This window comes from Eleginops maclovinus, chromosome 9, assembly GCF_036324505.1.
Source record: "Eleginops maclovinus isolate JMC-PN-2008 ecotype Puerto Natales chromosome 9, JC_Emac_rtc_rv5, whole genome shotgun sequence".
In the NCBI taxonomy this organism is placed as follows: domain Eukaryota; kingdom Metazoa; phylum Chordata; class Actinopteri; order Perciformes; family Eleginopidae; genus Eleginops; species Eleginops maclovinus.
This window is the reverse complement of record NC_086357.1, coordinates 18,644,209-18,671,076: the sequence shown is the minus strand read 5'-3', so window position 1 is coordinate 18,671,076 and position 26,868 is coordinate 18,644,209. Positions and strand designations below refer to the sequence as shown.

General features: G+C 41.9%; 1 protein-coding gene across 2 annotated transcripts in view; it reads left to right on the top strand.

Annotated features, from left to right (window-relative positions):
• ttll7 (tubulin tyrosine ligase-like family, member 7) overlaps window positions 1-26,868 on the top strand; it is a 67,849-nt gene that overhangs the window by 33,208 nt on the left and 7,773 nt on the right. For both annotated transcript variants that reach the window (XM_063890731.1, XM_063890732.1), the window contains exons 11-20: window positions 2,079-2,226; window positions 3,614-3,687; window positions 6,662-6,797; window positions 12,037-12,123; window positions 14,883-15,099; window positions 17,367-17,662; window positions 18,972-19,106; window positions 22,383-22,463; window positions 23,850-24,010; window positions 26,625-26,798. In XM_063890731.1, the coding sequence (XP_063746801.1) occupies window positions 2,079-2,226; window positions 3,614-3,687; window positions 6,662-6,797; window positions 12,037-12,123; window positions 14,883-15,099; window positions 17,367-17,662; window positions 18,972-19,106; window positions 22,383-22,463; window positions 23,850-24,010; window positions 26,625-26,798 (1,509 nt within the window). The remainder of the gene's footprint in view (window positions 1-2,078; window positions 2,227-3,613; window positions 3,688-6,661; window positions 6,798-12,036; window positions 12,124-14,882; window positions 15,100-17,366; window positions 17,663-18,971; window positions 19,107-22,382; window positions 22,464-23,849; window positions 24,011-26,624; window positions 26,799-26,868) is intronic.

Sequence of the window (26,868 nt, the reverse complement as noted above, 5' to 3'; positions counted from 1 at the left end):
TCCACCACTGTCATACACACACGTGCACATGAATGCAGATTGACACACATGAGTTTCAAGTTTTAAGCATTAAGTTTCATGTGCAGAAACAACCAATGCTCACATCAAATGTTATTTTACAGGGCTGTAAAGGTTAGAACAGTTCAATCGATTCCTCCAGTTTTCTTTATTTACCAACCCTTACGATACTTTAATGCACAGCGCAATTAAACTTTCATGTTGCTTTGTTTTTAGACCAATGACAAAGCAGTGACATTAGTCCGAGCCTAACAGCCACTTTGAGCTGTGGACCAAAAAAAAAGCCAAGATACAAAACTAAGCTTCCACTGTGAACCCTTCAATTAGACATGCTGTGTGTGTGTGTGTGTGTGTGTGTGTGTGTGTGTGTGTGTGTGTGTGTGTCTGTGTGTGTGTGTGTGTGTGTGTGTGTGTGTGTGTGTGTGTGTGTGTGTGTGTGTGTGTGTGTGTGTGATAGGAAGAGGATAACAGTGAGTTATGTTATCTGTACTTTAAAGTCTCCTTTGTTTGGATTTATTTACATAAGCTTACTGTGCTGCTTTTTTCACTTTGCTTTGTATTTATTTCCCTGTTTATGTTATGCACATTGTCATATTTGTTGTGTCATGTATTTCTTTTGAGTACGTTGTGTGTGTGTGTGTGTGTGTGTGTGTGTGTGTGTGTGTGTGTTTGCTGGCATGCTTTTCTGTCCCCTGGCTACAGCGAGCCTGTCCACTGATTGATCATTGTACACCAGACCTCTGGACCTCTCTGCTCTCTTTTCGTCTCTCTCTCTTTGTGCTTACTGCTCCAAATATAGTCTCAACTCCAGTCACACACATGCAGCACACACATACACACACACACACACACACACACACACACACACACACACACACACACACACACACACACACACACACACACACACACACACACACACACACACACACACACACACACACACACACACACACACACACCAATGGATCAATTACATGCAGCATAGATCTAGTTTGGCCAAGTGTGATGCGTGGTGCAGCCATCCAACACAAAAACTCACTCCTTCCTCCTGCTCAGCCTCAGTCGACACAAACAAATCTCTTATCAAAATGATTTGTTTCATGGCTGATGTTTGCTGTGTTCCCACAGATTAAAAGCCCAGATTTGATTATTTCCTGACAAATAAATCGTAGGAGGCCTTGAAAGGCGGCGGGGAACTCTTTCCACTGGACAAACTGCTTATGTTCATGCTGGATTGAATGAGGGCTTTGTTCTACCTCGCTCACTTTTCCTTATATAGTAATGGCTTTGCTTCCCAAAGGGAGGGGTTGGTGGTGTGTAGAGGTAGGGTCGGCTCACAACCCCAACTATATCAACGTGGGATCAATTCAGACCCGGCCGGGCATGGACATTGATAAACCTCAGCCCCCCAACAGCACTCAATATCCAATTTAAAGGGCCAGCGATTGACTAAAATGAATTGCCCTTTCTCCAGACCGCAATGGCCCACTTGTTCAGAATTAGCTGTCTGGTCCTGTTCATCTTGTGGTTGTCACTTTGTCTGTGTCTGGGCTCTATCTTTATCTCTGTATTGTTAAATGTTTTGTGAGGGATTTTCTTTCATTTTTTTTTTTTACCACAATTATGTGTCAAGACAATCTCAGCTTAGTTCCTCAGTTAGGGATGAGACCTGCATGCTGTCCAACTTCATCATTGTTTACAGCATTCATGAAAACCTTATCTACGGATAACATCTGTTTTCAACTTAGCAGTATGAAGCGATGAAATGAGTCTTGTGTTTCTCCGAAATAACTGTTACAGTGTGCGGTTATGAGACAGAAATGAAAAAAGGTAAAGAGCATCCAAGCGGTTTAAGTGAATGAGATTTGAGTCCATTTATTTCCCAGCAACAGCAGCTAAAACTGTGAGGAAAAATAATCGAAAATACAAAATGTTATTGGAAAACACAGTTGTCAGAGCTTTGATTGAAACAACGTGTATTCTAAGATAATATGCTCTTTTTTTTAGTACTCAAAGCTGCACTCCTGTGATTCTTAACTTGTTATTTGTTGTTCCAGAGCCAGTGATAAGAAACGCAACCTGGCCCAGCAGAAAGCAGAGGCTCAGCGGCGGCTCTATGGACACGGCTCCATGAAGAAACTCTCGGCTGCTTCCTCGGACTGGGAGAAACAACGGCACACACTGGAGCGCAGGAGAGAGGAGCTGGTAAGGCGCAAACAAATGATTTAAATTACATTTTTATAACTATAGCATTTGGTTCACTGCTGAGCCTCAGAGAGCCATCTAATGGGTTTTCGAATGACAGTTTAATCGTTAGATAAAAATAACAAATGTACAAAGATAGTTATTTTTATATCTAATTGTGCTTAAGAAGTCACATAAATAATAATTATAAAATAATATAATTAATATATATTAAAAAAATGTATATAATTAATAACTTAAAATGCATAATTTCAACAACTTATGGTTGCTTATCACAATGCCGATGATAACATCATCATTTAGAGATGTTTTATGTTATGCATTGTCACTTAATTGATATTACTTTTTTAATGCTAACGTCTAAATGTGGGAGAAAACCCCCTTAAAGGCTCTTAAGGATGTGGTGAAGAAACATGACCCTATATACTGTACATTCAAATTAAGCTAACTACTAAAGCAATTCAGGTGCAGGCAAATCAGGTAAATGTTCATAGATATTTGTGTATTTTGTAAATTGAGTGATTCTTGTATATTTTTTTGGTATCTTGGGTGTAATATTAAGCTCTCTTTGGCTCTTTCTGCTGTACAAATGAAAATGTCCCCTCTGTGGGACGAATAAAGGTATTCTGATTCTGATATCAACAGATACATTTAGTTAGCAAATCAACCAGCACAATTGAAAAATTCTTATTTCATACGATGTGTTACTTCAGTAAACAACCCAACAAACTATATGTTTGTTTTCTGCACAGGATTTAAACAAGAAGAAAAGCCTGAGCAGAAATTCAGTTTCCTTACTTCTTATTCTACATCAAAAGAGTCAAAGTTTTCTCAGACAAGCATACCATTTAATTATTTTCTCTTTGAAATGGAGTCGGGGGAGCTTTCCTACATATATACGTACATATATATGGGAAAAAGTGGCAGTTACTGGTACTTACGCCTCGCGCCCTTCTTTGATTAGCCTTTTGATAAGCCACGACAGCAATCAGTGGCAATAAGAAAAGAGGGTTTAGAAGCAATACTTGAAAAGGGGACTACGTCTAGTTCGAGTGCTGTTACGGCTGACGTGCAAGACCAGGTTCAACTCACATATCGCTCAGAGCTCAATGATAGTGCGGGGCCAATAGCGGAGTGAGCCCTCTCTGGTTTATGCTCGATTGGCTGACTGAGCTCCACAATTATATCTTCTAAACATTTCAATTACAGACTATATGGAAAAATGCCTCTTAATTATGAGGCATTGTTGGTGAGACTGTTGTTTTCTCATCTTTCTCCCCTTCTGCCTTTTCAACTTTGTTCTTTCTGCATTCCTAATACAGGATAAGGTGAGATGGTAGTGACTTTTACCTGAGACATTTTTGCTCTTGTTTCTCCTATTTTTTAGAAAGAGCGACTGGCACAGGTCCGCAAGCAGATCTCCAGGGAAGAGCATGAAAAGCAACATCTGGGGAACTACAGGTAAGGAAGAGGCAAACTGCTGGGCAGAGGGGGCCCTCCCTACATGAACCCCACCCCACTTTTCTGGTACCATCTCCACTACATTTATGGGATCATCTGCGGAGTGCCACGCTCCCAGGAGAATAAATAATGTTGCTGCAGAGAGAACAAACAAAAGAGATCACCCACTGTTTTAAAAGAGCACGAGGTGGAAGAATTAAGACTGAGAGAATATGTTAAATAGAAAGACAGAAAGGAAAACAAAGTTGAGGTATAAATGGTTACCCCTTTAAACGCAGTGCAATTTGGAAATTCAAATGACCATGTATACTTTATATGTATATGTATGCTTGGCCTGCTTACTGCAAGCCATTCCCCATCTCTTCTATCCCCCACACACCTCTACTGTTTTATCCTCTGACTCCAGCTGGGACTTTGGAAGACATTGTGTGTGACAATTTTTAATATTCACCTCTCAGATGGAGCAGATCCATCTTAGAGCATGACTCAGCAACACCAAGTTTGATTTGCCGCTTATCCCCTGCAAATTGCTAACGCTCCTTCACTCCCGTAGTTTTCTCTCCCTGCCTCTATCTCTTTATCCAACATGTGCACACACATTTATAGGTCTTGGTTTTTCTATCCCGCTCTAAGTTTTATGCACACCCACAGACACAGACACACACCTAGACAATTGAGTCATACAGACAGACAGACAGACAGGCACGCACGCACGCACGCACGCACGCACGCACGCACGCACGCACGCACACACACTGGCCCTTCTTGCTGTAACCTGAAGTGTAAGTGACTTCTTGACTCATCACTTGACTGAATGGCTAGTCAGAATGCAGATCGCAGGCTTCATGAAGTGCTGTCACCTCCTTCCTCTTTTCAGACACGCAGCCAGACAGTCAATCAGAGAGGCTGAGGTCTGTCTGGAGCGCCCCTAATAAAGACCTCTTAGCATTCAAATGGTGTCCCGGCGCAGCACTGGAGTCTGATTAACACACTGCTACTTATTAGATGAGTTTGGGTAATGAACTTACTTACATTTGGCAATTAGATGAAACTTGCCTCAGTTACAGACAAGCCAAGACCCTGATGAACCGGAGGGAAACCCAGCTGCTAACTGCCATTGTTGATGTGCATTTAAGATCATTTACACAGTTGGAATCAGGAGCCTTTTGACCTGAACAGAGATAGTTTTAAACTAATGTAAATGGAATATGAACATTAGTTTTCTCTATCGCCCAATTGGGAACATGTGGGAGGAAAATAAGTTTTATTTTAAAAACAATATGTCAGGGTCGACCTTAAATAAAACGTCCATATGTTCAAAGAGGGAGAGTGCCAAAAAGAAGGAGCCGTTAACACCCACTATAAAAGTGTAAAAACTATAAAAGACCTTTTACTTTTCACTGATTTATGTTGCTTTTTGAGACTCAACAAGTTCTGGCTCTTACATATTATGATTTAAATTCCCAATATCCCACTGTTACGACGATTTTCTTCACTGCTCTCAGAGTCTCTCAGGAGGAAGAAAGGAATCTGTCCATGTACCTTAAAGGTGGTTTAAAACCAAGGGAAGGTAATAAAAAAAGAGAGTTTTTTTTTTAACATTCAGTAGTTTCCTGATTTGAACTGCAGTAACTTAAGAACTGCAAAGAATTAGGTCAACTTTTCAACTATATGGAAATCATGTACTAAAAACAGCACGTCTGCATTAAGTGTTTAAATTGGCAGATGGGGTGCAGTAACATTTTTAATGATGAAATTGTGCAATATTAAACTTTACTTGGCTTTATACCCTTACTCCAATCTACAGCTCAGAGTCTGATGTGTGAAAAGCCTAACAGTAATGCCTTACTTATCAATATTTACAAGATGGTAGAACATTTCATGCATCTGCATAAACAGTGAAGCCAACTTTATGTCTTTGTGTTTAACATTAAAGTGACGTCTGTACTTTTACTCCTTTTAAGTTAACACTGTTGATTCAGAAGGCCAACTGAAGAGGAGTCTGGCTCTGAATGTGTGCGTCTGTGTGTAAAACGTTTCTCTGCTTTTTACGCTCCTCACTGTGCAGGGCTTATTAAAACACTGTCATTGTTTTTGATTTGATGGCTAAAGTAATGACATGGGGGAATTTGGAGATGCATTATGAGGATAACCAGGCAGAGCTTTATACTTTTTACTAATCCTCTCAGGCCTAAGATAAACACTGAGTACTGTTAAAACCAAGCAGAAGTATACAGAAGGTGTGAATGGGTACATTAGCAACGACTGTGACACACTTTGAAGTGCACTTTTCACTGAGGGTGAGTGTGTGAAGCAGTTGCATTAATGTATTACACCATGTGAACAGAATGGATAGAAGTTTGTACAGTTACTTGACTCAAGGTCTCCATTAATTCTTCTTGGTTTCTGTGTGTCTTTTCTCCCTTGATCTGCCCCTCACCTTTCATTTGTCTCTCCATCATTCCACACCTCTCATTGAAATACTTACAATTCTCTCCGCCTGTGTTTCCCCTCCTGTTTGCTCTCTTTTTTGTCCATCTACCACTCTCACCCGCTGTGCCTCGACCTCTCTGAGCCTCACTCCATCACCTCTTCTTTCATCAATCTCTCCCCCTCTCAATCTCTGTATTGCTTTTTCTCTGTCTTCTTTCTGTTTTTCTTCATCTTTCTATCTTTTCCATCTTTTTTCTGCCTTTTATCCGTCATGACTCCCTCCCTCCCACTTCTGTCACCACTCCCCCTCTCACCTCGTATCCCTTTTTGCTGTACCCCTTCTTTTCTTTCTTGTCCTCCACCCCATCATTCCACCCTCTCCTCTGTGAACCCCAACTCTGTTTTCTCTATTTCATGATGCCTTCTCTCACCCTTCCCATCCCATTTCTTCCTGTGCTGATGACCCTCCTTTTTTGCCTTTTCTTTCTCCACTCCTCCCTCACTCTCCTTGCTTTTCTCTCTGTGTCTCTGCGGCCTACAGACGTATTTACCCCCCAGACGACAAGCTGCTGTTGGAGAAGTATGAAAGCCTGCTCTCGGCCGCCTTTCAGACCTTCCTCGCCGGGCGAGCTGCCTCACTTCAAAAGGAAATGAATAATCCTCTGAAACGAATGAAGGCACGTACGTCAGTGGCAGACTGTCAGACACACACACACACACACACACACACACACACACATACACACACACACACACACACACACACACACACACACACACACACACACACACACACATTATAGAAACCTGCAGAGACTCACACACAATATGCAGACACTTGTGGACAAGCACATGCAAAAGAAAAAAAAAATACATGTGCATTTGTATTAAGATTCTGTCCACAGAGGCAAGAAAGGATGTGCAAATAATGTGGAAAGTGTGCCGCAGTCCTTCAGATTCATAGAAACGTCTGACAGAATGTCCTTCCTCTATCTCTGCAGAGCTTTCCACTGTCATTCACTCCCAAAATATTTATTGTGCTGCGCACTTTTAGAAGCAAATCAAACCCCCATAACAGTGTCATTTTTATTTATTTACAGTCAGACACTCTTTTCAGTTTCTCTTATCGTCTTACTATATATTCCTGACAGAGTTAGTTATGAATATGCTTCAAAGTTGATTACAGTTGTTGCCCACGTATTTTATTTTCCTTCAGGGTGATTATTTATTTAGATTTAGGGATACACATTTGAACATATAGTATAGTACATACACGCAAACTTGTCTTGCTATGCACTAAGACACGCGCATGTTTGTATAGGGAGTAAAAATGTTGCATGCATATAAATACCAATGCCATTCTGGTACCAGGAGGGATCTAGCTTCAGCTGAAGGTAAAAGTAAACGTATGGAGAGACTTTGCAATGAAGAGAAGTTCATTTCCAGACCAAACGACTTTGGTAGAGAGAGGCCGAATAGAGAGACATGTGGAGTGTTTAAATGGTGACAGAAGAATGTTGACAATAATAGTCATAAAGTATAAAGATGATGAGATGCTGATAGATAGAGGTAATTATGATAAGACTATTAAGAACGCACTTGATGATTTGAGTCAAAAATATGCAGAAGAAAGAGGCACTGTTCTCTTTTGAAGTCTGGTTATGTATTCAGAAAGAACAAATCAATTAATCAAAAAGACACAGAGAAAGGATTGTGGGATATTACAACACATGGAGCGAAAAAGGCATTGATGATTAGCAAATATCCAGATCAAACAAAGAAACATACTGTTTTTGGCAACCGAATAATAAAAATGAATACTTTTCAAGAGGGGAATCTTTGATAGATGGATAAATACATAATATTTTGTAGAAATGTCAATCAAAGATCATTCATACAACTAGCCACAGAAATCTCAGTCAACGAAGGAAGACAGCAAATGATAAGAACAAGGAAAATCTATCTAATGTTTGCAAACTCATAACATGATCATGAGTATACTATATACTGGACTTTCCTTACTAAGGGACAGTGAGATACCAATCTCGTACATTCTTGGGAAAATAAATTATGTTAATGAATTCAAATATGATGTTCAGCAGACGAGGGAAGAATATAATATGATTTGAGTTTCTTGACAGACTTTAGGTGGGTTTGTTGTGCCCTTCAGCTTCGTTATTGTTATCATTTTCCTCCCACATGTTCCTATTTGAGCTGTAGACAAAACTAATAAATATACTGCATTATCATTGCTCGCTATCATTACTGTGGAGACTCAAAAAATACTGTATTTATAGCCTGCACAAGTTCAAATGCTTTTATTGCAAATAAAGTACTACTAAAGATCTTCAAGTTGCCATTCCAAGGCCTGATATTCTTAAAATCAGCCAAGTATTCAGCCTTGACATTGTGAATGTTGTAGATAACATACAGTAAGGCAACACTTTCTGTACTCCACTACAAACTCTCCCTGGCACTCCTCACTCCAACTCCAAGTTTTTTCTTCTGGCCACAAGTCACCTCTTGGAAGATTTAAGCTTCAGCCAAATACTGGAGCAATTTCAAATTATTTTTTTTAATACTGAAGTTTACTTTTAACCTTAACTTTACACTTTTAAACTTTGTTGCTAAACATACCCATCTTTAGGTCTCTATCTGTAAACACAACAGCAAATTATCTCATAATAAACCAAACCTCACATTTTTGTCCACCGGCCAGACAAAGTGCTTTAGACTATAACCCGGGTGGGATCCATAAGTCATCTTGTGACGTGTATTGCCTGTTTGGCTGGTTCTTCCTGTTGCAAGGGGCCAGAGGTCATTTGCCAGTGTACCATATCTGTCAAGTCTGACAGACATTGTACCCGCTAGACTTGTGTTTGCTGCCTTTGTTGGCGTCTCAGGACCATGAATTGAAGATTGTCATGGATTGTCACACTATCAGAGAAAATAAAGCATGTTTTGTGATCCCAGGGATAACATGCTGACGCACTGCACAGCCAGGCTTCATGACTGTTACACTTGCTTCTACAGGGTTTGCATCACCCTTCTCCCCTCTTCTATTACCGTTAGGTTGACAGGTATGCATGTAATTGTTAGTTTTGTTATTATTTTTCTAAGTTTCTCGCCTGCTCAGTTGATGTATTCCCCTTCCTGTATTTTGCTCTCATAGATAATGGAAATACAAATAAAAATGCAGGTGCATGCTCAGCTGGCCTGTGGACCTGCCAACATTATAAAATAGCAGCAGTACACAAACTGCAAAAGTTGTGTGGGAGCAGTTCAAAGTCAGTGCAGATCCTATCAAAGTGGTCTTCAAGCTCTGGAAATGCACATTAAGCAAAGGGATACAAACAGTCTTTAAAGCGCTGTTGGTAGTCTGGTTTGAAGAAGTTTTGAATAGCTTTACATTTATTTTCAAATGGATTTTATGTTATCACAAATCTAAAAGTAGTTTTTCCTATTTACAGGGTACTTTTGGTGAGGACAGCTAAAAATGAACTTCAAGTATTTGATGGTCAAGAGGAAAAATGAAATAGCTGCACATTAGCCCCTAATCATGTAGCACAGCAGGCAGAATTAGAAACACATCATGGTTGAAAACTGAAACTGAGTTGGTCCGTATTATCCTGCGCAGTGCATTCTAACCTGGAGTTCCATTACAACCAGAGCCACTTCCAGACAAAAAATTAAGAAATAACTAAAACAGCACGATGTACAAGCAACTAAAGTAATATCTCCTGCTCTTGTAACACAAGCCACCTACGTACATGCAATGAGTGTAGGAAGTGTGTTTGTACAGCTGCTGTTTGTTATGCAAGAATCTTGTGGAAAAATTGGAACATATTATTTTCTGCTGAACAGTGGGAGTAGAAGTGTCACAGTCTATCCTCTCTCTATAAAGTGTATTCCTCTTGCTTTGAAGAAAAAATGAGAGGGGTCCTTAGGGCTTTTTTTTATTTGTCTAAAGGAATAAGCCCAGTTTTCTTCTGGCTCAGGGGTATGTGTATTTTATTTGCTGTTTTTTTTCCACAATGGAGGAAGTCAATTCCTAACCACAGAAATGGACGAGACAGCGTCATCTGTCAAACAGCCAACACATATGAAGTCAGAGAATGTCACGGTAGAAGCTGCCAGTAGGAGAAATAAATTATTGCCTTTTCAACAAAAAAAAGGATTAAAATCCTGCTGGACAAGACTACACACTCCGGTCCTCCAGTGCCAAAAAACTACTTTGTTTGAACAGTGTAGTTTATGAGCTGACATGTACAAAGACTGTTGGTAAATAACAGGCAGCTACATATTATGAAGGCTGACAAAGAGGGTATAAAATGTTTAATTTGCAAGTGATCATTTAATTTCTAATTTTAGCGAGTTGGGGAATAATCATTAGTGACGATGGAGCCAGCGATCGTTAAATAAGAGCCGATGTATGAGGAGCATCATTTGACGTGGACTCACTCTGTTAGAAACACTTCAACTTAAGAAAGACAGATAGAGAGAGAGAGAGAGAGAGAGAGAGAGAGGGGAGAGAGAGGAGAGGGAGAGGGAGAGAGAGAATGGAGAGAGGAGAGAGAGAGAGAGAGAGAGAGAGGAGAGTAGCTTTCAGTTAACCTGTCATTTTTTTATGTGTGTCAAGTTCTGTTTTCTTCCATAGTGTATAACAAGTCAAAACATCCATGTAATCTACTTTGGTGCAATTTTACAAGGTAATGGGCCTCCAGTGGTTTCAAACCACAGTGGGTGGGGAAGCTTTCACGTCGTTAAAAGGTTATTAAATCTGCAGACTTTTACTTAAATAAAAATTACTCTAAATTCTTCCAAGGATCTAAAGTGCTGTTTTTAATTATCAAGTTAAATAACATTAACATTTCAAATGTTGGTTATCTCCTCAAGACGACTTATAAAATAGATTTATTGCATAATAATTTTATCCTTATAATGAATGGTTCTTTATAATGTTTTTTTTCCTCTCATACTGGGTATTCTCTGGAGATATGTTAGCAGCTGCAATCTGAGGGACAAATACTGCAGTACACAGATAACAGATGTCCTTATCATACACCCTACTAATGTACTCAGTAATGCACTGTGAACTCTCAGTTATGTGTCTTTCTTCATCCTAAAATATGACTGCTGATGAAGAATTCACAAGTCGATCACACCATTGCTGGCATACACTTAAACAGGTATATATATACTGAAAAGTCACACATTTACCAAAAGGCAAAAGTTAATAAAAAAAAAGAAAGAAATGTCTGCGCCCAATGATGTGTACTTCAAGACTTCCAGACATGTAAGAATGCCGCTGTACAAATATTCATGCACTCACACACCGACACAGAGAGCCTCGGGCACAGTGACCTTTTCACGTACCCCAGAAAGCAGCTTTATGGCTAAGCAGAGAGAAAACAATCACTTTTCATCTGTATTTGAGCGTCAAGTGGGAGCCTTTTATGTCCCGGCCGTGAAGCAACATTAATCACCTTTGCTTGCATTTCAGCTCCGGCCAAATGGCCAAGGCCCCAGTATATTGGCAATGGCCGTGACGCTGCCTTTTCCAAATTCGGCCTCTATGAGCGCTGCCAAATAGCAATGCATGTTCAGCCAGGGCCTTTTTTATAACCCCCCAGATAAGGTGCATATATCTGTGAAGTCTCGCTATTTGATCCCCCCCCCCTTTTTTGATAATAATTGAAGTTTCTTTTTGTCACACCTCGCTTTGACTTCAAAGTAATTAGCGATATGAAACATCAAAGAATGTTAATTATTCCTTATGAGTGTGTCATAAAGATTTCACTGACAGGTTAGTTCTGTCTGATGCTCAATACTAATGTATGTTCCTAATGTAACATAAATCATCAACACTGGCATATTCTCATCGACCTTGTGTGTCTGATTTGCGTTGGTGTGTAGGAGGAGGACATCTTGGATCTGCTGGAGCAGTGCGAACTGGACGATGAAAAGCTGATGGGCAAAACCTCCAGGCAACGAGGCCCGAAGGTGGGTGAGAATGTGAGAGGGGAAGGAAGACAGACTCCAAGAGGGAGGAGGGAGAGAAAGGGCCACATGTCTCAAGGGACTAAGAAAAGTGCAAAGAGTGTCAGAGGGAGAGAAAGAGAGTGCGAGGGGAGGGCAGGTAGGCAGATGCCTGGAGCTAACGCCCCCAGAAAGCATATAGGACCTGATTCAGGAAAATAAAGAAGGGGGTTGCGGGTTATGCGAGAAAGAAAAGAATCAGAAAAAGGCCCAAAGAAAAGAGCCAACTCCCCAAGGGGACAGCTGTCAGCCTGTCTCTCCCGCTCTCTCCCTACGTGCTATCTTTCTTTCTGTCCATCTCCCTCTCTTTCCCTCTCCCCCTCTGTCACATATGACTATACGCCCCCTCAATTTCCCACGACAGCACATTACTCCCTCCATCACCTTGCCTCACTCCCCTCCCTTCACCTCTCCTTCCCTTTCTCTCCCTCTGGAAATCTACATCCATCCCTCACTTGAGGGCTAAATTGGCTGGAACACTCAAAGAGTGTGTTAGGGACTCGACAGGGCAGTTCAGTGCTGCATTAGAGACGCCTTAGCCAGAATGAGGACTTGTTCAGACACAATCACTGTTGTCCAAATTAATTTGGCCCCCATCAGTTTCGATGTTGCAGAGTGGGCTGTGAGAGACATTGAGAGCAGGGGAAAGAAAGAGCTGTGACGGATAGATTCACTCCTCTGGGTGTAGCGCTCGCAAGCCATCTGGTGAGAGTCAACCAGAGAGTTTGCGAGAGCTAGAAGAGAGGAGAGAGCCAGAGGGATTAGAGACCGGATTTTGAATGAAGGAAGGGCCGCTAAGGTTTGCTATCACTGAGGAAATGTTCAGACACAGAGGATGAGTGGTAGATGGCAAGGGAGGCAGGAAATGAAAAAGTGAGAGGGAGGAGAGGGCCCTCAAGTGTTCTTTCTCTTTTTCTCTTAAGTTTTATTGTAATGTCTTTTGGACTCTTTGTCTTGTAGAGCTGGACCAAGTGCTCAGATCCCTTACCTTAGTAAAAGTACTAATAAAGTGTATAAGTATTTTGATACAAGTAAACGTCCTGCATTAAAACTTAACTGAAATAAAAATATAACATTGTTTTTAAAGTGGGTTGCTGGTTGCCCAAAAAAAGCTTGAAAAAAGTTGAAGTAACAATGATAATATGACTCTTCACTCAGAATAATATACATATTAAGTTATTGGATTATAATATTGATGCTTGAATTTATCACACACTGAACACATGTTGCAGCTGTTAGGTTGCTTTCACCAAGGGATGAAATAAATGTGGAGGAATAAAAAGTACAATATTAAACTAAATTAAAAGTACCAGGAAATGGAAATACTTGTACTTCTTCAGTAAATCAACTTTCTAACTGTCCGCCTCTGTAATTATGATTGGTACCTTATCACATTGGTTGCTCTTGGCTCGTGGTGCTCGTGGCGTCTTAATTTACCCTCTCACTCCTCCATCCTAAATCTCCCTCTTTCTCCACATCTGCTCAGTGTCTGCCCCTCTCTTTGTCTGTCTCCAGTGTTTATCCTCTCTCTGTTCCTGTCTCCTTTTCTTTCCCCACTCCGATGTTCAGTGTCCTTTTTTATCCCTCTGTGCTCATTTCCGTTCTCCCCATCTATTCAATGCCTCCTCTCCGTTGAATCTGTCAGATTTAACTCGTCCTCCTCTTTATTTCTCTCCCCATCAATCTGCTGTTCCCATCTTCGCCTTTATACCCTTCTAATGTCTTTAATCTCTCTCTGTCTCTATCATCCTCTCACACTCACAGCTACCCAGCGGTGACTGTGTAAGCCCTGTGATCACTTCCTGCCCATTAATTTGGGTGGCCTGACAGCCCTGCCCTAGCTAACCATTGAATAACAGATGTATACATGCCTTATTAATCCTATCAGTGTGTCCCCTTCCAGGATGTGAAATAGACACTCAGCTTAATGAACTCCTTAGTAAATGTCCCTTTGTTTTATGGCTGAAGTCAGACCCGTGTACTTAGTGTAGATTAAAAGTTTTGGTTATTATCAAAATTGCAATGACAGAGATATGTAAATCCTAATATATATATAGAAACTGTGAAACGTTATACTTTGAAATTGTCATGCCTATGACTCAGGTCAAATTCGTTCAGGGTTAGTATGCCACTTGCCAGGCTTCTGTGTGTTTTTATGTGTCTGTGCATAATGAGCCTGCAAACAAACATAGACGTGGGCTAGCCGTGTCACCAGCAGGTCTCCCAGTGACAGATGGTAATGGGCTGGGGGTGAAGAGAGGCTGACAACATCTTAATGTCTTTCTGTGTGTGTGTGTGTGTGTGTGTGTGTGTGTGTGTGTGTGTGTGTGTGTGTGTGTGTGTGTGTGTGTTTTGTTGGTACGTCCTTGTAAAATGCTTTTTGAGTTCAAAAACTTTAAGATGATGACAATTTACATCATCATCAATTTAGGATGATGTTGCATAATGAAGTGAATAGAGTAGAAGGATAACCGTGTGTGTGTGTGTGTGTGTGTGTGTGTGTGTGTGTGTGTGTGTGTGTGTGTGTGTGTGTGTGTGTGTGTGTGTGTGTGTGTGTGTGTGTGTGTGTGTGTGTGTGTGTGTGTGTGATAGAGAGGATGGGAAGGAGAAAAAGAGCATATGTGTATGATCATGTCTGTTTCATCTGTGTATGAATATTACCAAACTAAATGGATCTATATATCTTATATCATATCTGTGTATCTTTTGTTTGTTTCTGCCAGCCAATGACGGCCATGCCAGAGAGCAGTCAGACTCCAAGACGTCAGCGACCTGACTACCTGGCTGACTTCACCAGTGGCAGCAGCGGTGATAACTCCTGCTCCTCCTCGGACGAAGAAGAAGAGGACACGAGGAAAGCAGGAAGAGGAGAGAAGAGGGAGAAGAAAGTTTCTTACGACCTCGGAGAGAGCAAGGAGAAGAACTTGTCTGAGCGCTCAGGTAAACCTGCAGGAAGTACAAAAGTGTCTGACGATGTCTTCATTAGGAAGCCAGACTGTGGGGGTTTGACAGAGACCTCGTTTCCTGCAATCCTTCTTGTTAGCTTTGTTTTTTTATGCTTGCTCGCTCGTCATTTTGCTTTTCTTCTCGGTTTCCTGCCCTGTTTGTTGATACCATTTTGGAAATCTGATTCCATCTGATTACAGCGGATAACTTAATTTCAAAACAAACTTTTTTTCAGATATGTAAATTTGCTCAGAGAAATTCACATTTTCAAGTTTCTGTCTCCGTTTCTATCTCCTCCTCCTCCTCCTCCTCCTCCTCCTACAACAGAACAAAGTGCAAACAGGAGGTATATGTTAATGCCTATAATGATGCAACAGGGACATTTTAATTGATCCTGTGATGCTACAAGCATGTGTCATGCACCTTTCCCTTGAACCCTTTTAACTGTCATACAGTTAAAAATATTCATAGTTGTACAGACCACATTTCCATATACATGGACACACACTTTTTTTAAAATACAAATGCAGAGTTTTGCTTTGATCAGTACTTACAGTGCCCCCCACACACACGCACACACACACACACACACACACACACACACACACACACACACACACACACACACACACACACACACACACACACACACACACACACACACACACACACACACACACACACACACACACACACACACACACACACACACACACACACACACACACACACACACACACACACACACACACACACACACACACACACACACACACACACACTTCAGCAGCAGCAGCCTGAATGTTGAGATGGGGGGAGCCAGCAGGCGGCACATTAAAGATGTTCATCAGCCTGCATGTATATCATACTGATTGTTGTGATAAAATGTAAAAAAGGTCCTTGGATTTAAAGGAAGCAGGGTAATCATAGTCTGCGAGTCATTATAAGTGGCGGTTTGTTGCCGAGTATCTATGTACACTGGATTTCTAGCTTCACACTGGACAAACACACACACACGCACTCACACACGTTGAGGCATTGAAAAGCACTTGAGTAAAGAAAGGTACCCCGAACAGTTTATTTCCAATGAATGAAGGCAGAGAAGAGGAATTTGATTGAAAGAGAAAGGGAGGAGAAACAGGCCTTTTATTGTTTACCTTGAGATCACCTTGAGTTTAATGCTGAAATATTTCTCGTTTTATTGTGAGAGGGATACGTCTTCACATTCCCACCAATTCATATATGTCACAAACATCAACTCACTTTTGCCTCTGAAGTGAGAGGGAAGGTACCTTTCACAGAAGCCTTATATGGCGACCTTGGAAGGAAAAAAATCTTCAGTTGCATTGTGGGCCGACAGCTCTACTGCTCAATAGAAAATACCCTTGCATGAGCTCATTCTATTGGTCACAGAATAAGGGACAAAACCATAGAAAAACGTAAGTTTTGGATCTGTGTGTGTGTGTGTGTGTGTGTGTGTGTGTGTGTGTGTGTGTGTGTGTGTGTAGAGGAGACAGCATCACTGCCAAGCCCTTCTCCATACCAAGCCACCAAAGGGCTGCTTGGACTAAGCCCCATAATGCTCTCATTTGGCAAAAATATCCAAACCTCCGAAGGTTCAGCTGCCACACACACACACGCACACGCACACACACACACACACACACACACACACACACACACACACACACACACACACACACACACACACACACACTGCCCGATTAGGAAACACACTCTAGTATGCTGGTTGGCAGTTTCAAGGTTGACTGAGTTAGTGCAGATTTTGTATTATTTCCTGTGTGTTTGCGTGTTGTCTGGTTGGTGTGTGTGTGTGTGTGTGTGTGTGTGTGTGTGTGTGTGTGTGTGTGTGTGTGTGTGTGTGTGTGTGTGTGTGTGTGTGTGTGTGCGTGTGTGTGCATCTGTACACGTGTGTCTGAGAGAGTGCTGCTCTTTAATCCATCCCCAAACCAGACAGTACTACTGTTTAGTTTGTGGTTTTGCCTGCATATGCTGCGGTCATTAATAACACACACACACACACACACACACACACACGGCCGCTTGGCGCTGCAATGGGAGTCTTAAAGCCACACTTCATCTCCAAAGCCACCAGGCAACAGATGGAAAGCAGAGAGGAGAGCTTGACAGTGACATTGAGACAGGATCAGGGAAGAAAAGAATTTGAATTGTGACAGTGATTCAGTGTTTCTTCACCCTCCCTCTCCCCCTCCTTGTCTCTCACTTCTGTTTCTCTGCAGGTCGCATGCACTGGAAACCTCCAATCAAGTCACTCAAAACCAGCCCCGCCCCCTCAGCTTCCCCAACACTTTCTGGACCAATCAGGCGCTCCATCTCTTGCCCTCGCTCCATTGCCTCCCTCTCGTCGCCCAATGAGGTGCGGGCATTGTCCTCCAGGCCGTCTCCCTCAGTTCCCATGGCCACCCCCCTCGTAAGGCCGAGCTCCGCCACGCTGCGCTCTCACTCGCTGAGCCGCAGTGGCTCCGCCCACCGCGTCCCTCACAGCAACAGCCTGGGGACCATCCACTCCAACATCGTAAGAAACCCGACATACAAAGAAGTCTTTACAATTCAGAACGTGTCAGATAAGTTGTCAGTCACAGAAAAGTAAGAAATCATTTTGAAAGATTTAAACTGTCACATTTTTCAATGAGGCAATCCTGTGCTGATCCACTACTCCAAATAGTTTAAAGGAAAAAATCCAGAGTTACTCTTCGTATCCACACACATATACCATTGTTGCTTTTCCCCCCTTGTGCAATACATTGTAGCCTGGCCCAGTAAGAATCTGTTAAGCAGCTCCTTCAATACTGTATAGGCGTACTGTACTCTTCTATCATGTCGCCATCTGTTGCTATCCGCCTGCCTCCTCCATTCACCCTCCTTCTCTACAAGCACTCTGACAACCTTTGGTCAAGTGGAACAAAATAACACGGAGCAGAAAACCTTCTTTAACATTAACAATAGAAATACTTGGAAAACCTTTCTACTGAGAAACTCCAGAGTGTTGCTTGCATGTTTGTATCCTGACTCACTTATAAACAAAATGACCAGAGAACTTTTTTTTACGGTCTTTGCATATGTGACTTCTCAATGGTAATCATACCCCTGGGGATAAGGACATGCTTGTACAGGAAATCTGAAATTGGATATACGTTCACCAGTGAGCAAGAGCTATAGCAGGGGGAAAAAATTGTATTATGAGGTTATTTATAAACACAGCGTGTTCCTGATGCCGCTCAACTGCTTGTAAAAAAAAAATAATGAACCTGGGATGTGGCAGGAGGATCCTAGATTAATGAGGGCAGAAATATCTGTTCATAACATGTCGGTGACATTTAAATGACGCCTTAATATAATAATGGCTAATAGGTATTATACAGTAATAAAGCATGACATCCTGTTTACATTGTTTTAGAGTGTAAACAATATGTGAATTCAAACATATGATCTGGTGATTTGGAAGACCCCTCTGCGTAAATTGGGTTAGATTACATTATACATTTAAAATGTAAATATATCTCGTCGCTCGCCTGGGAGCGCCTTAGAATCCCCCAGTCAGAGCTGGTTGATGTGGCCAGGGAAAGGAAAGTTTGGGGCTCTCTGCTGGAGCTGCTACCTCCACGTCCCTGACGGATAAGCGTGAGAAGATGGATGTTTGGATAATGGATGGATTTAAAATGTATTGTCTGTTAATGACCTGATGTGTTAAACAGTCTGTATGGATCTGTTATAGGTGTGATACTGTATTGTTGTAATGAAACATTTTACTCAATATTACTGTGTGTTAGTACACTGAATTGGTTTATCTGTACCTGTATGTGTGTGTGTGTGTGTTTGTATAGGGTGATCCGCTGATAAACCTGAGGAGTAAAGAGCAGGAGGCCGAACTGGTGCGTCAGACCCTGGCCGCGCTCACCGCCATGAGGATCAGGTTTCCGGGAAAAACCGAGGACGAGGCTGAGGCTGTGCTGGATGAGGTTTGCACTATTTCTAATGCATTTCTGTGTTCATTACCTTACACAATATGATAATCTACATTTGTCCGTGATTTGAAATGATTCAAAGGCAGTAACAGGGTGCGAAAATGGAACAAAGTAAAGTAAGACTGAACTTAACAAGGACAGATAGAGTGGGAGTGAACATGGAGTAAAAGCGGTGAACAGAAATCTGGATCCACTGTATTCCCAAAGCCCCCTCGGTGGCCAGGTGCGGTCACTCTGCAGTCTAACTAAAAGCGACCTCCTTGCCTCCCTCCACAATAGTCTGTCCGCTCTGGCTTGGCTCCCATTGTCTTTCAAACGACCCCAGTGACAAGTTGTCGGTCAGTTTGGAACCCTGTGCTATTCCCCACTGCTTCTTTGTATTAATCAGTGCATCCTCTATTTCTGGTCAGACCTCTGTGTCCTTACATCTCAACCAGCCTTTGTACGTATGTGTTTGTGCTAATGCTCAGGCCATTGCTTGGATCTAAGTTGTAGCAAAAATATGCATCCAACATTAATACAAATACTGGTTTAGATGGCAGTAAAATCCCAGGTTAATGGCTGTATATGATGTTAATTAAGTATATACTATTATAACGGTTTGCCAGAAAATGTGTTAGCTGAGTACTATTAGCAGCTAAACTTGCAATTACCATAACTATGTGTTTCTTTATTACAAGCTATAAAAGCCTAATACCTTAATTAGATGAAGTTATTTTATTAATTTTTTTATGAAAAAAAAGAGAAATGGATATCTCATTTTGACAAAGCAATAAATAAGACATAAATCCAGAGTTTCACCTTTGACTCACACCAGAAGCAACAGAGCAGCGTGAAAAAATTAGCCGACAATTGAAGCGTTCATCTGTCCGGTCCACTCTGACCTCATTTACGGCCGCCACTGTCCTCAGAACCAGCTGTCCTTTCAGCACCACAGGACTGTGGTGCTGAAAGGACAGCAGCCGGTCAGACTGTCTTCACCGCTGACTAATGACAGAAAGACCACCACAACAACAAAGCGAAACAAAGGCTGTTTTTTTCAGTTTATTTGTCACATTCAGGCCAAAGAATATGCAGTGTTCAGTTTAAGATGTAGTCTTTGCATTTAGACAACATTATTTTTTGTGTTTGTTTGTTTTATGTACATCCTTCATAGATGAAGTAAAAAAACATATTTGTATACAAGCTGTTGAAAAGTCATTTTATTTCAGTCACTTTTAAGTTGTTATTTAAGTCTAGTTTTGTGGTCCTTCTCTACGATTGAAACAATCCAAAAATAGCCAGAGTTGCGAGAAGCCTTGCAATCCTGCTTTAATCTGTGTGCAATGAATCCTAATCATGTTTTGTTAAAGAGCAGCAGTGTGACTGATTCTTTGCGTTATCAATGTTTATGGCACAGCTTCTACATTCCCATATGTTAAATATATAGCACTGAACCATTGCAAACTTTTAAACATGAATAATAATGATAATAATATGGCATCTCATAATGCCATAACAGGGGATTATGTAATCTATAATAAAAATCATGCATCTGAGAGATAATTTAAGGGTTAAGGAATAGCATGCGGTTGTAATGATTTAGGTTAGGTAAGGGCGAGCCCCCATGTAATTAATGTGAGCATATACATTCCCGTCACAAGAATAGCAAAATCTGTTTATGTGTGGGTGACATCTGGATGTGTTGAGGTCATGAGAAACAATTATCACCACATCTGTACTGTTAACTAACCCTAATGAGAGCACCATGGAAAAGCAGATGAGCAACTGCACCTGTACTACTCAGGCTTTATCCTCGGGAGAGAAGAAGAGCGCTCACCTGGCAGGAAAAACAATCTTTGGCAATTTATGTTTCCCTCTTAAAGTTGTTATCTAATTGGGCTGATGATGTGTTTTTATTGGATTAATTTGCTCCTTTATCTTTCACTCAAAACCATCGACAGGTGAAATGTATGGAGTGGGTTTTCTTGTGCTTTATTGAGACTAATTTATGTACGTCAAAAACAAATGTGACAAATTGGCGTACAACTGACCAGATGGTTCATAAGGTTCTTAATAAGAGAGAACACAAAACAACAAACAAATAACTTCCTGGAAAGCGAACAGAAGTGTTTACTGTATACCTAGATCTGCATCTGTGAATCCTTGTGGATTGTTTTTATGCATGCGTCACTGTTTGTGTGTGTGTGTGAGTAAACATAAAGTTTACACTGGAGTCTCCCAATGGGAGCACTGTTTGCAGGGGATCCACATGATATGTGAGAGGTTTATGTGCACCAGTGGGGATATGTATACTTAGTCAACAGAGCAACAATAACAGTGCCTGTAGGTACACAGTGATGTTGGCACCGGGAGCAAGTGCAGGGGAATATCCAGCACAGTTTTGAGCATAATCACACATACCCCAAGGATTTTCCACACACCGGCAAAACATGGGGTTTCCGCTCAAAAACCCAAGATCACGACTCAATTATTCTATTATCCCTGGGTTGTGATACAAAAAAGTACCACTGGAGTCTTTCACTCAAAAGCAACGCATCTTGGAATTTTTTTTTTTTTAAATCTCAAATAAAGAAAAGTAGTCTTGTTCCAAAAAAAGCACAAACAACGTAACATTTAAATGTCCTCCTTAACCATGGCGATTTTTGTGAAGCAGGATATTTGACTGAAGACAAGATACAATTGTCAAACTGACTTGATGCTGACTCTGCAGACAATATAACAACACCCCGTTAGTATGTGCTTCAGTAAACACCCTGTCCCCTCTTACATTATATTTCCTGTGTTACCTAGTATCAATGTGCAAGATTCCGAATATCACAGACGCATTGCAGCGCTGTCCGTAATGGTCCTGTCATGTTTTAACCTGAAACTTTTCTATAATGGATATCTATGTGTGAAAACCAAAAATCCATTACTAGACAGAAGCTAAAAACCCGGCATTGATACAGGTCCCGTGTCTGGGCTGGAGTGTGAAAGAAGGTCTGCCAGGAGGAATGTGTGACAGTGGGAATGAGCTCTAGTCTTTGTACATTCCTGCTCATACGCTAAAAGAAATAACTAAAGTTTAACTGGGCTCCATCTTGGCAGTTGTTTTCCTCCCTTGATGTTTTACTGTAGTAACCCTGGTTTTTATAGCAGTAAAGGCAATGATGCTCACTTGCAGTGTTTGTTTTTGCTAAAACAGTACCTCAAATTTGTTTTTAAATGTATTTCTTGTTTGTACTTTTTCTTAATTTTTAATTGTTTATCCCAACATTTCTTCCACAGATGCTCGACAACTGGAAATACCATAAGTCAAAGGTGGCCTCCTATTGGCTTGTGAAGCTGGACTCTACTAAACAACGGAAGGTGAGTCGTATGCCTTAATCACATCTCAAGATATACAAGACAATTTACCCCGTGCCTGTCCTGAGAATTGGACGTTTTTTCTTTTGGCACCTGTATAAGTCTGCTGCCATCGCCCTTGCTCCAACCCTGTCTGTAATGTCACTGTGGATAGAATGGACGTTGTTAAAACCCGAACAAAATTTCACAGCTCCTACCTATTCCTTCGAATGCTTTTGAACCACCTTTAAAATAGGAAAAAAATAATCCCCAAATCAAAGTTCAGACAAAGGAAAGAAAAAAAAAAGACAAGCATGAAGATCATTATCATGTCAGACAGTGACAGGGAGAGAGGCACCAAAAAGGATGTAAACAAAACAGAAGACGGGACAAGACGTGAAAAGCCATCCGGTAGGCGTGTCAGTAATGATGTGATCTCTCAGCCACTGCTTTCTGCACCACTGTGCGCGGCTGTGTTGTGGGCTGTGGCGCTGCGAGCCGATGTTTTATTTGGAGTGGAGCAGCCTAATGAGCAGCAGGCAGAGGTCAGGAATGCAGCGCCCACCGCTCTGCCATCTGATTACCATACCAAAACATATCTGTGTGTGTGTTTACTCATCTATCAGTTTGTCTGAGTGTGTATGCGTGTGACTCGCTCGCCTCGTATTGCTGCAGGGAAACCTCGCCTCTCCGCAACGCAAACACATGCACGCACACACAGTCAGACGGGCACGTCAGTAATGAGGAGCGAGGAATCAAAGTCAAAAGAGCCACAGCGCTGCACTCTGAGCTGGGTGAAAAGAGAAAGAAAAAGGGAGGAAGAGAAAACAGTGAGGAGGGTAGGGATGGGGAAAAGGAAGGAGGGAAGATGGAAGGATGGCGCAGGTGTCCTCAGACCGCCGGGGAACTTCTGACACCTTCTCTCCAAGACTGACGTCGGTGGAGCAATTAGTCCTCTCCACTGTCTGCCCCAGCATTTTTTGTCTACCACACACCCTCTAGCACACACAGTTCATGCTTTAAGCATGAATGCAGGGATAAACCAGCTCAAATCCTCCCTACATACAGTATGTGTAAGGTCTGATTAAACTAGTTTCCAGGATGTGTTCAGGAAGACATTATGTGCATAAAATACCATGTGTTGGTGTTCGTGTGAAGTGCGTGCGCTTGTTTATTCATTAACGCATCTTTGCTCTCTGTTACTGAGTGAATACATTAGCCTCTGTGATTGCTAATTTTAACAGAAAAATCATACGGTTGGAACAAATGCCAACTCACGCATATCAAATAGAAATGCTGTCACCTTTTGTGTCGCAGCATTAATTTCCTTCATTATCGCATGCTTGATTTAAAGCGATGTTTCTCTCTCTCATTCTCTCTCCCATACCTCACTATCTCTGTCTCTCTCAGGTGTTGGATATTGTACGTACCAATGTTCGCTCAGCGCTGCAGCGGATCTGGAGGGAGCCTGACGTAGACAGTCTCCACCTCTACCGGCTCTTTAACCGCGTCTTCAACCGGCTGCTGTGGAGTCACGGACAGGGCCTGTGGAACTGCTTCTCAAACACCGGGTAGGCCGGCATGAGCAAGTTATTAGCTGGGATAAGATGAAGAGGGAATGGTTAGGGTCACAATCCAAGGTTTTATGAAAAGCATGCGAGAAATTGAGAGAGGAAATGCAAGAAATGTCGATATTAAGACCGCTATTGGTGAATTAAACCAAGACCAAACAAGACAACAAAAAAAGAAATCGGATGATGTTGAATAGTTCAGAGTATCACTGAGAACCCTCTTGAATAAACTGAGATGTTAATGGACACTAACTCCTCTCAATGCTCACATACAAATGATCATACTGCGGGGCAATTACCACTCTATTCATTATATAACCCTGCTCTTTCATCTCCATACCTACAAGTTCACGCTCTACGCTATCTCCTCTATGTCCTCAAGCCCAGTGTTTTTCAATATATAATTTTCAGTGACAGCAGGGACAATTTGCCATTTATATTCAGTATGACGAGGGAAGCAACAGCGTCTGAATGACAGAGAATGAGTGACAGACCAAGCAGACCCCGCTGCACCTTCCTGAAAGCTCTTGGGGATGAAAGAAACATGTTACTCCATGGAGACAGGGTGCAAATTTAGGTCACAGATCTGGGCTGTTAATCAGAGCTTTTTCACAGGTGAGAGCAAGAAAAGGAGAGGGGAGGAGTGGAAGCAGGAAGGAGGTGAACGAAGGCCTCTTAGTTCTTTTACCATGGTTTGTTATCAGATACTTTGAAGTTTTCATTTGGCATCCTTTTATTTATTTATTTTTTCCGACTTTTTTGATGCGACAGTAAGTGGCTTTCTACAAGATGAGTCACTACAGAGAGAGCCAACTTGATCATGTTCTTATATAAACCCTGAAATGGCACATGCACAAACTCTCACACACACACACCTTTCGAAACACATATTTTGCTTCCCTAAAAGATGTATGAAGCCTCCACAAATATATTTCCCAGGCATTAGCCCTCTTAAACAGAGCCACACATGCAGCAACACACACACACACACACACACACACACACACACACACACACACACACACACACACACACACACACACACACACACACACACACACACACACACACACACACACACACACACACACACACACACACACACACACACACACACACACACACACACAATTCCCTATCTGTGCAACTCTGACATGCAGACAGCTGCTTTGCTGGTAGCTTTTCGTCTCGTCTGTGATGAAGGTGTGACCTTCCTGCATCTCCTCCTCTCCATATTCTTTACAGTTCAGTTGTTCAGTGACCGTGTTTCCCTCGACACAGAGGGCTCAGAGGGTGTAACTGAAGTCGCAGCCCAAAGCTCTACATTTTCTCCTCCGTTACTTCATGTCAGTCGTAATTGCGGGAGAGAGAGGAAGTCAGTGAGCAGGTGACAGAGATGAAGGGGGGGATAAGCAGAAGGAGTGAAGGCGAGTGACCCGGTGACAGAGAAAAAGCAGAGAGAAGACTGATTGAAAATGAGACATAGAGAAACTTGTAGTAGATGGCTGGGTGGATTAGCCTAGCCTAGCCTCACCCCCCCTGCACGCTGCACCCCATGCAGCTTTTGTCTGACTGCAGCATGCCTCAATGATCCTGCTAGCTTGCTAGCCTTTCGTCCTGGCTCCTCCTTACAACAGGCCATGGCCCCAACATGGATGAAACCAACAGGGGGGCTCCGATGTCACGCAGAGACGGAGAAGCAGTGCACCTCGAAAAGCACGCTCCGAGTGCAGCCCCCCCTGTTCCTCTCGGTCTCTTGTTTGATATTTTATCTAAGGGACTTAACAACAATCAAACGGCCTAGCAGCTATTGTGGGCGATGAATTCAACAGGCTTTGAAAAAGACTTAGAGAAAGAGAATGGAAACACACACAGTTTTGAACCCTTTCAGAGGAAGCCCCCCATCTCCCGTTGAGAGAAAGGGGGTAGACATCAAACGCCCCCCCTGGGGTTGTGTGTCTCAGTTGTTGAAGCTCTCTCACAGTCAGGGGTATGTCCGGGGCTGTAAAGGGGGTTAACTGTACTTGGATTTGTTTTATCCTTCCTCTCTGTGTCTCTGTGTCTTCCTGTGTGACTGTGTGTGTGGCCACATTTACATGCACACATACATGAACAGTAAAAGCCACACAGTAGAGAACATTCATACATATGTTACTTAATCTGTGTGCCTGCGTCATGCATATTAGTGTTCATTTCATTTATGAAAATGATGACATACAGTAGTATAAGCGTTTCTACCAGATATGATTCTTGGTTTAGGCTTAACTACATTGAATACAAACGGAATATAATTGGATGATGAAAAAATGACATTTTTGACACTATTAAGTATCAAATTTGAAAAAAAAAAACACAATTTGAAATAACAAGACAATCACTTTTGAGTTTCATGGGCTACAATTAGACAAAAACTATGAAGGATGAAAATGATTTAAATGGTACTGAAACCGATTACAATTGTTGTCAAAAGAACAAGACTAAATTGCAAAAAGCTGCTATACTAACTACTGGAGCATACGTGGGATATGTGTTTGAATACTTGTGTTTACTGCTGATTACATTGTGACACCGACTCTGACTTAATTTGTGAATGCTCTTCCTCTTTGCTCTCCAGTTCATCGTGGGAGTCCATGTTCAGTAAGAGCAGCGAGGTGGTTTCCCCGCAGGAGCTGCAGTGCTGCCGCCGGCTGGTCCAGCTGTGCAGAGACTGCCTGTTAGTCGTCTTCAAGTTTGTCTCAGAGTCCCGCGGCTCTTTGACCGGACTCAGCCCCGAATGGGACGACACCAGGTGAGAAGGACACCCAAGCAATTGATGTCTTCCCACTGAGCTCTTTATTTTTTGAAAGATTCTTGTATCT